General features: G+C 41.5%; 1 protein-coding gene across 1 annotated transcript in view; it reads left to right on the forward strand.

Annotated features, from left to right (window-relative positions):
• usp6nl (USP6 N-terminal like) overlaps window positions 1–6,086 on the forward strand; it is a 41,331-nt gene extending 35,245 nt beyond the window's left edge. Inside the window, exon 15 of the mRNA XM_039601042.1 lies at window positions 3,400–6,086. Coding sequence (XP_039456976.1) covers window positions 3,400–4,943 — 1,544 coding nt within the window. The 3' untranslated portion in view covers window positions 4,944–6,086. The remainder of the gene's footprint in view (window positions 1–3,399) is intronic.
• Window positions 6,087–10,743: the final 4,657 nt, after the last annotated feature.

The raw sequence follows: 10,743 nt of genomic DNA on the forward strand, positions 1-10,743 counted from the left end.
AATAGACACATTAGTCAGAGTTAGTCGCTGCCCTGACAAACAAACTAACCAGTGTCTGTGTAGGTTCTCATTCAGCTTGGGCCCTGCACTACTAAGCAAGCTCAACATATCCAGGGTTTCTTTCCCTTATCTAGATTTACTTACCCTAAAACCCCAACTTCAGTCGGAATAAGTGCTTACATCAAGCTGGTTATCATCTTGCTACGTTAACCCCTACACATGCAATGTAAGCTCAAACTGCACTATGAAACATGTAATTCATTCAATTAGAGTTAAAAGTTTTTATTCTCAGTTTAGTTTTTATTCTACTCAAAAAGCTTTTGTGGTTTTAACTTGGTCATCCACCTGTGTGTTACCCTACCACACCTGCAGGGGTAAATACCTCAAAAACACTGGTACAGTCAGTTGCAATCAGCCAATCAGCCAGCTCTTTTATTGTGATCATGTGACCAACAGCCAGCTCCCCTACAGTAGGTAGAGGGCGCTGTGACCAGCCAGGTCCGACCCAGCTCAACTTCGGTCCCGCCTGGCTGCAGTGCGAGCAACAGCAAACATACGTGTTCACAACAAAGTCAAACACCGGTCCAGATGTGCCAGCTGATGTGCTTTTCAAATCCTGCTCTGTCTCCTCATTAATCTGCCTTCTCTCCCCTCTTCTTTCAAACAATGTAAGCCAACAACAACAAAAGTGTGGCTGTGAGCGGCGGCCACATTCCCTCCTACAACAGCAACCGGTGGGCTATCCTGACTGGTCCTTCGTTCTCCATGTCTCTGTCCATCTGTCCCACAGTCAGTCCGTCCTGTCTGTCGCCTGTCTGTCCCGCAGCACTTGGGTTTATTTTTCTTTGTTTCCGTCACAAACTGATCTTCCAGCATAATATTTCAGACTTGCTTTGCTGCTTATTTGGAGTCCTTCAATGGTTAGCTCATCTCTTACCTTTAGTTTTTGATCCCCTTTACTCCTTTTTGTTTTGACTACAATGTGCCTGCAGATGTAAAATTGATGATATAAGGCGCCCTCTGGTGGGAAACTACACATACTGCTTGACACTGTGTGGAGAACTTTAGTTTTTAGAGACAAAATTCCACATCTTCTAAATTAACCTTGCATTTGTGCTAATATTACTTAAAGTCAGAGCCGTGAATTTAGATAAAAGTCCTTAATGTATCTACACCTGTCTTCACAGTCTTTTCCAGGTTCCTGTGTGGTTGCTTTCCTCCTGCGTTACACTATATAAGCCTCTATAACAGCAGCTGTAGCTGAAGGAGGAAGGGCTTTCCTTTCTTCCAGAGCCCACACAACTTTAATAGTAGTCTGTTCGCTTTCCTGCCTGCTGACAAGATAATGGGCCTTTTTTTGAACACTGGAGGCTTTTGTTAAACTTATGTTTAAACAGCTATCTGCTGCCACATGTGTTGGTGTGCAGGAGGGCTATTTTAATCTACATCCTTGTGTCTGAATAGGCTGAATTGTGAGATTTGACAGTTTTATGATTCTGAGTGTGTACTTGGCTTAATTTAAGTTTTTGTTTTTTGGGGGGGTTTTTTAAAATCACCACAGCATGTAATTTACTCAGTACTCTGAGTTCTTTATTGCTTCCAACAACTGCAGAAATGGCATTTAATACAGGGGTGTTGACTTCAAAGAGCAATTTTATTTGCTTCTGACCTGTCAGCAGGTGAGGTGAAAAGACTCTACAGCAGCATGTCTACAGTCATGCTGGAAAAACAATCGCTCACTACACTGGCATCACTCTTCTGTTCGCATCACACAAGTTAAAGGACACTTAAAACAACATATGAACAACTGCAGGCCTTACTTGCATCAGTTAAGATTCAAAACCCTGAAGAAGACTCTCCGGCCATCAGTTTGCGTCCTGAAGCACTTTGGACCTGGAGCAGAACAGTGATTGAATGGCTCAAAAAAAACTAAATGAAGGCTCTGGAGGGGCCGGGTCAAAGCTTAAACTCAAATCTGATTGATGTGCTTTGACCTTGAAAAGGCTGTTCATGCTGGAAAACCCTCCAGTGTGGCTGAATTAAAACAATTCTGCAAAGAAAAGTGGCCCCAAATTCCTCCACAGCGATGTGAAACACACGTAGTCAGTTATTGCGAACGTGTGATTGCAGTTCTTGCTACCAAGGGTGGCACAAGCAGTTATTAGGGTTAAGGGCTTATAAAGTCTTTCCTCCTTAATAAATGAAAAACTGCATTTTGTATTCTTGCATTATCTTTGTCTTATATTGATATTTGTTCCAATATCAGAAATATGTAAGTGCGATAAATATGCAAAAACTAAGAAATTAATAAGAGGGCAAACACTTTTTGACAGCACTGTATAAACCACTTGATTGACGGCTGTAGTCTTGCAGTAGCAGAAGAAACACTGCAATTCATGGCAGTTTGATTTTTATTTTGTTATCTAATAAAACGCACTAATGGAAAAGATGATCGTGTTTTGGCTCATCTAATAAACATGAATGGAAATGAACGAAGAAAACAAAACAGAAAGGTTGGTTAGGAAAAAAATGTAATCAGTTGAAATTTGTAGAAAATCCCAAGTTTTTATTTTAAATAAAACAATAAATTCAATAAGTGAAAGACGTTAACTTTGTCCCGCGGTGGGTTTAAAGCAGTTTGTGGTGGAACAAAAGTGACCGAGGGCAGTGAGTAATTTCGTCACGCACACGCTCTTTAGTCTGTGGATGCAGGTCCAATAAGTCGACTTCCTGGATAACTCCCACAGCGCTTCCTCTTCCTCCAGCTGCTGTTGTCCTGACCTGACTCTGGTCATCACTTTTTCCCTTAAAACACCTACATAACCATCACTGCGTGTTCCTGTCAGCTCTGCTCATTTCTTTCAGATGTAAAGCAGCAAGTTTGAGCACTAATGTCATACCTTGTACTTGTTGTAGAAGCTCTCTTTTTTTTTATAGTTCTACTTTTTTATATAGTTGTACTCAGTGCATTTAAGAAGGTTCATTAATCAAGAAATATTTCTGTATGACCTTTCAAGCCTGGAGCTACTACTGCAGCCGAGTACTGTTTAATGAAATGTAGAAAGACTAATAATTTCAGAGCGCGCTCAGTAGTGTCTCTTCCTAATTGAGTCTCCCATGATGGGAATTTATATCAAACATTATTTCTGATGTTTTTTTCCCTATCCTCCTCCCACTCTTTGCCTGTGGATATGTGATTATGTGTCTTCATGAGTGTAATTCTCCTTTATTTTGTACTCTCTATGGCAGTGTTGTTGCATGAATTCATGTGCCCGTTTGTGACACGCCATCAGATGTGAATCAGCGCCACACAGTGTGTTCAGTCATCACCACTCACCTTTCTTTCCTGATGGCGTTCTAATGCGTTTCCACCTTTTTTTCCCCTCCGATCTTTTACAGGTGAAGAGGACGAGTTTCCCAAGAAGCCTCTAGGGCAGCTTCCTCCTGAGATAGCCATAGCGAACCACGTGGCCAACGGTCAAAGCCACGCCGAGCCAGCCGAGCCCCCCAGGGAGCCAAGTCCTCTACCAGACCCCCAGCGGGACAGCCGGCCCCCGAGCCGAGCCCACCGGGAATCGCTGGAGAAACGGATCCGTCACCACAAGGGGGACAAAAGGGAAACCCACTCCAGGGGGTCAGGTGAAATCTCAAATGAGACACAAAAGCAATCCAGCTCCACCACACCGGAGAGGGGAGCGACACCGCTGTCAGCCCCCACCCCAACACCACAGATGACCGCTGTGGATGGAGGAAAGGCTCACGCCATCGCCAACCACAACTCCAACGCAGCCTCTAGCTCCCGCAGAGACATGCCTGGGCCCCGGTGGGTCAAACCCTCCGAGACAAAGCTAGAAGCTTTGCGGGAAATTCAGATGAGCCGAGGGCCATCGCCGGCTCCTTCCAGCCCAGATGACACCGCTCAGCCCCACCACCGGCCACGCTCCAAGGGCTTCGCCCCCGGCACCGACCGAGGCTCCAATGCCTCCCAGTATGACAATGTACCAGGGCTGCCGGAGCAGGACTTCGAGATCCTGGAGCTTGAGAAGCCTCCGTCCAGATTGAGGCCCTTTCGCAATGAGATACCCTACAATATGTCAGCCCTGCATCAGGGCAGCCCGAGCCACGGGTCCAGCCTGGCCGGGAGTGTCGTCTCCATGGCACCCGGGCCCAGAATGGCCAGACAGCCTCTTCCTCCTCGTTTTCCCCACAACAGTCCTGTAAATGTTCCGACTGGTTACCCTGACCCTAAGAACCAGTTCCATACCCCGCCTCAGCAGCACTCCCCAGGCAGGACTACTACTGAGGTCCCCATTCCACATCCCACCCAAAGCGGGGACAACAGACTCTATGCTCTGCCCTCCCGATATCCTGCACCGGCCAGTGCATTGTATGGAGAACGAGCGTATGCCACCACCCAGCGACAGCCCAACAGCTTCTCCCCAGACAAGACCCTCATGAATAACACCTTCGCCACCTACCGCAGACAGCCGACGCACAGCTCCGCCCGCAATCCTCGGAACCCCAGGCCTCCCCCGGAGCTGGACAACCAAGGGAGCTCCACCCCCATCTATCTGCAACAGCTCACCTCCACAGCCAAGGTCTACAGGTTTGAAGGACACCAGCGGGGTGAGCCAAACCCGCACTACCTGCCAGCTCAGCAGGGTGTAGATGGGCTCCAGTGGGAGCCAACGGAGGAGTTGCCCCCTCCATCCCCAGGTGGGATGCCTCGTTCGCCCAGCTTCCAGAAGGCGCAGATGTCACCCCTCGCAGAGTTCACCTTCCCCGACAACCCGGACACCCTGCGTCAGTACCGACCGCAACTCCAAGAGCAGCAGCAGCACCAGCAGCCTGTGTTACGGCAACAGCTTCCCCAGCTGTTTGGAGGACCACACTACAGGCACGCACAGGAGGCATTTGCCATGCAGGAGTCCATGCTGCTGTGACAGGACGATATGAGGAGACACTGTAAAAACTAAAAGAAAAGAAAACTGAGGCGTAGTCACCAACACTGTGGTAAAGACGACCAGTAGTCCTAGCTTTGTTAGGAACCGGCTTCTACTTTGGTTCTGTTGTCGTTCATGTGTGAAGTACTGACCTCCTGACTGTCACGCTGCATCGTAACGTTGCAGAACCCACCAGCCGCTGATGTTTTTACTGATCACTTTAAAAAAAAAAAAAAAGATTAAAAAGACTGACTGAAGATTTTATTTTATTTTTGGATGTAAATCATTAACAAGAGGTGACAGAATATAAATATATCTTTTAGAGTCTGATATGTACAGAAGATTTTTTTGAGTTATCGGTAACCGGGGAATTTTCTCCTGAGAGCCGATTTATTTTCCATCTTTATTTTTTTATATCTTACTCTCCAGATAAGTACCGTAGAGATCAATTAACTCTATATGCTTGTGAATGTTATTTTTAAAGAAATATGACCAATGGTAGAATTAGCAAACAGTGCTACACGGGTTACCGTACGTCTTGATTTCAATTTTTTTTAAGCAGGTTTTATTAAAAAATGTTTAGAAACCCTTTCTTTAGTTTTTGTCCATTACTAATAGTTTGTTTTTGCGTTACTTCAGGCCAGTCTCGTTTTTAATTAATTTCAACTGGGCGGCTCAACATATAGACAGCTGATTTTTGAGGGCTAATATATACATTTTTTAAAACTTTTATGGCTTTAAGTTATCTTCATTGTTATGTAACCATTGATAACACATTTTTTTAATTGCTGTGACATAGTTATCACATCTCGAGCACATGGAGTCCGAGATGGTTTTAAACTACTTTCAGTACAAGGTTGCTTAACTTGATTATGTTTTACTACTCTCAACAATGTCACATCCACTGGCATACAGTCATGTGGCGCGCGCACACACGCACGTCACAAATGTGAGTCGCACATTTTACCCACCTACTTTTCATACTCTGATGTAGATGCAAGTACTCTCAAACAGCACTAAAATGCTGTTCTTTACATTCCCTTAGTCATCTTTGGGTTTTGTTTTAGTTGTGAAACAACTAATTGCAGTCCATTCTGATACTTTGCTTAATAAAAAGAGGTGGGGTGAAAATGAACCTTTAAATTTGTTTGTGGTTTTTTTTTTCAAATCAGCTCAATAAGAAAAGGGGGGGTATCGGGTGTTTTTATATATATTAGGATGCAGTGCATGGAGAAACACTGATGTCACACTTATTGTAAAATATTATATTGTAAATGAGTTTCCAGTGTTGTGAAAGCTTCCAAACCACCATAATTCCTGGATGATGGAATTTCTTGTGCACTCCAAAGAGGCCACAGGTTTTACTTCTAGGACTTTAATGAATATTTTTGTTTAGCAATCAGCAGTAAAAGGAAAATGCACAGGCTTCTGTCACGTAACGGTCACATATTGTTGCCTTTATTGTATACAGTGTTCAATTAGCAAAAAGCCAAATGTCAGCAATGGCAAACCCTGAAAATGTAAACTGTAATTTTAATCCTGGAGTCACTTCAATGCTCTAAGTGCATCTATAAACGATTAAATACAACATGCAGTGTTGGCACCTTTACGCGCTGTGCTCTGCATATGCTCAGCCCTCAGTGACCCTAAAAACTTCCACTCTGGAGTAATCCCACTTACAGCTGATCATGGAATATCTAGGAAGTGAAGCAGTCGGTGAAAACAAATGATCAACTGATTGTTTAAGTGATATTTATTTCACAATTAGCATAACTGACTAATTTCAGCCTCTTACTTTTGAAGATTTTCTGGCCCTTATGAGCCATTACATTTTTTTATTACTGGAAAGACGGGCGGTGATGTATGTTTCCTGACATTTTATAAACTGTTTAGTCAAGACTGACTCAGGAAGAATGGAAGTGGTTTATTCCATCCCTGCTCTAATCAATGCCAACAAGAAAATGAACATCAAATACAGAAATAAATAATATGTTGCTGAAGGCTTTGTAATAAGAGCTGGTAGGCTGCCTAACATCGGCATTCAGTAGTTTGCTTCCATGCTGTTATTGTGCATCTTTCTGGATAAATTAGCAGGAGACAGCTTCTGAGCTTTGCTGGATAAGCAAAGGATGCTCGGCAGGGCTGTGAAGGTCTGTGCAAACGGTTAACAAATCCGTGGTAGGAGAAGCTGAAAGAGACACCTGTGATGCACCGGGATGTTGCTTTGAATCCAGAACATCTTAAAGCTCAGTCATGTTATTTCAATCCATGGTTGGAAGCAGATAAGTCTGTAAGGAGAGCTCAGAATATTTTATGGAAAAAAATTCTGGATTGATCCCAGAAAACCTTAGAATGTGGGACAGGTTTGGTATGTGATATATTTTATACTTTAACATAGCCGCTAACATGCTCTCTCTCTGCACACACACACACACACATATATATATGTGTGATTACAAAATGCTATGGCCTGCTAAGCACATGCTCACTCTGCAGCAATACAAAGCTTAGATTCTATCAGATTACATGCCTCCCGGAAGGCTTAATGGATTAGTCGACAACAGGAAATTATGCCTTTTTTTTTTTTTTATGTCATCTTGCAAGTAAGTCATCAAGCAAATAAGCAACAATATTCAGGTACACGATGCATTCAAAGTAGCTTCAATGTGATGCTTTTTTTGCTGAAAGGTGTACGAAACAGAGAGATTAATAGGTTAGGGAAGCATGACAGGTGGCTCTCCTCACCTGGCTGGAACACAATTGTGCTGAAAACATAATCTGTTCTGATTTTTGATTTTTTTTTTTTTAGACCCAAGTCCATTTGGCACCAAATACAGAAAAAGGAAACCATCACCCTCAGTCCGAGTGGGTCATTTATCAGCAGAAGTTGGCTAATTCCCAAGCTGAAGAAGCACTTGCAAACCAAACATCTCTTCTGAGAGAAGCCTGGCCTACATCCAGGTAGCAGTACCATAGCTAAAAGTCAACTTTGTTTAGGAAGGTTCTTAAATGAGTGAAGACACCCTAGAGTATCTGTATGTCAGTCATAATCAAAGCTAGTCAAACCATCTAAATATGAATGAAACACACTTGAAACCTTCGTTTATTCCATTCAACTGAAGAAATGCAATACCATCTGGAAATCAATCATCTTAATGACAATGGCCTAATTTTTCAGCATGACAACAATCCCAAAGACACAGCAAATGTAGGAAAAACATACCTAGATAGAATAGAATAGAATACAATTCCATTATTTAGAAAAACACAATGTTTCAGTAACGACTGGACCTAAATATTACTTTAGCAGTTTGTTGTGTCTCCACATATTTTTATACACATTTCAGTAAATCACTGCACTAATTTTCAGTTTTTCTAGCAAAATATGAAAAGGAAGCGAGGGATCGATGAACGGTTTTTTTACACTGTTCTGTCTTTATGAAACCAGCCTTTGCTTGTTTAGAGCTGCCTGGGTCAAGTCCTTTAAGCATCACAATTTGGATTAAAGTCACTCAGATGCTCAACCTCGCCCATTTCTGCTGCTTCCTCCTCTTTTTGTGTTTTTAAAAAATATGAGGCTAAGAAAATACCAGAAAAATACACTTCCCATAAAAATTTTCAGATAGCTCAAGAAGATCCACGTAGACAGGTGGAGCATCAGGTGTTGTGTATGAGGCCCCTGGTTGAAAGTCACACAGCTGTATCCTTTCATTACTCCACATTAATAGTGTGGTTCTCATTTGCAGCTGGAGCTTCATGTCTAAGATGAACACAATCGCACCATCTTATGGCCGTCTGGCAAAACTACACCCTGACACATTATTGTCAAAGAGACTGCCAGATAAACCCTCGACTAAGAGAGATTTATGACTTCTTTAACAGAAATTGACCCAAATGTATAAAGGCTCTCTCTCTACAGAAGCCTTTTGAAAAGAAAAAACATTCTTCACTATATCTGTGTACAAATCTGAAGGCCTAGATTCCACTTTTCATTGCAACATATAATCTTTAAACTATTGTCTCATATCCAAAATATTTTGCAATTATCCTAAGAATCTAAGACTTTCCAAAGTACTTTGTTTTTAAAATATCGTTAAAGTGAAAAAAATTATTTGTTGTTGTTCCTCCAACTAAAAAAAAGGCTGTAACAAGGGTAGATTTAAAATCTTACATTTGAGAAGCCAGAGCTATCTTTTTTGTATAGTAGCATTATAGTATGAAACATGCTATAATGTCCATAGTGTGTGTGTGTGTGTGTGTGTGTGTGTGTGTGTGTGTGTGTGTGTGTGTGTGTGTGTGTCTTCCGTATCTTCACCAATACTGATCAACCTTTGGATACAGCACTGTAAGTACCACCACTAAATGAACATTTTAAAAAAGTCAAGAAAAGAATTTTTTAACATTATGAAATTCTATTAGTCCAACATTAACCAACGTATTTACTGGTGCTTGGGTCAATTTATTTTTATTGCTCCAATTTTAAATGTTCTAGTTCAACTCAATTCAGTAGGTTTTGGCCAGCTAAAGTGCGGCAAATGTTTCCAACTTAATTCAACAGCGTTGAGCCAAATTCTTTGATAGTACTACGATGATATTAGATGATATCAAGTTAGTCCAAAAATCCCGCTTAAATCTAATAGAAAGCAATTTAATCACATGGAAATTCTTTCCACGATCATTTTAAGTTCATTCAAAGTTATTTTCTTAAGTGTTCAACAAAGTCTACAATGTGAAGATTTACTACATGAAATGAAACTAGTCATGCGCATAGCTACTGGCGCTGACCAATCGTACCACTCAGCCTCATAGTAGATACACCTGTGGTATCAATTTCAAAATTCTACATCATCTTGTTCTAAAGTTATCACATTTACAAGATTTTCAGACAACTTGACCTCTGACCCCTGACCTTGAGCCAGAGTTCACTAAGATCTGATTCTTTGCATACACATTCATAAGGCTTGCAGAATGATTGTCCAACAGGGGGGAAGAACTCAGAGCTCCATAGTGTCTACACAAACATGCTGTAGTAAGCAACTACCTTGCACCCCGAATTCAGCTCTAATACATTAAAAATGAAAAAAATACTAATGAAGTGAGAGGCTTGTGAAATGGGACGGTCTAGCCTTCGTCGTACTGCTCAGGTTGCCTAGCAACCATGATACTAACCACGAGAACCGTTTCATACAGCATTGTGTGACATAAATGAAGGAGAAAAAATGTTTTGTTGGTCATTAATTTTTGTCATGACATCACTTTGATTAGTTGAGTATCTGAGGCTGAGACCACGGGACTGTAAAACATGACTGTTGGGCTTCATTTCTGTACTGAACAGTCATTTTAAGATTAGTTAGTAAATAACAATTAGCTAATGTTGTTCATGAGACTAAAATCATATCACTGTGGTAATGTAAGTATAATATGGCCAATATTATAGTATTGTCAGATTATTATGATATATATATATATATATACATATATACAGTTAAGCCCAAAATTATTCATACCCCTGGCAAATTTTGACTTAAAGTTACTTTTATTCAACTAGCAAGTTATTTTTTGACTGGAAATGACACACAGGCGTCTCACAAAAGATAATAAGATGATGTACAAGACGCATCATTGTGGAAAAAAATATTTCTCAGCTTTTATTTACATTTGAGCAAAAAGTATCATGTCCAGAATTATTCATACCCTTTACAAACTGTCACAGTCTCTGGGAAAATCCAAAGTTCCATCCATTCCAAATAGTCAAAGCTGTTCTAAAGCATCCCAATTACCCTGATTAATTGGAAATAGC

The sequence above is a fragment of the Oreochromis aureus genome, linkage group 17 (assembly GCF_013358895.1).
Source record: "Oreochromis aureus strain Israel breed Guangdong linkage group 17, ZZ_aureus, whole genome shotgun sequence".
Classification (NCBI taxonomy): Eukaryota; Metazoa; Chordata; class Actinopteri; order Cichliformes; family Cichlidae; genus Oreochromis; species Oreochromis aureus.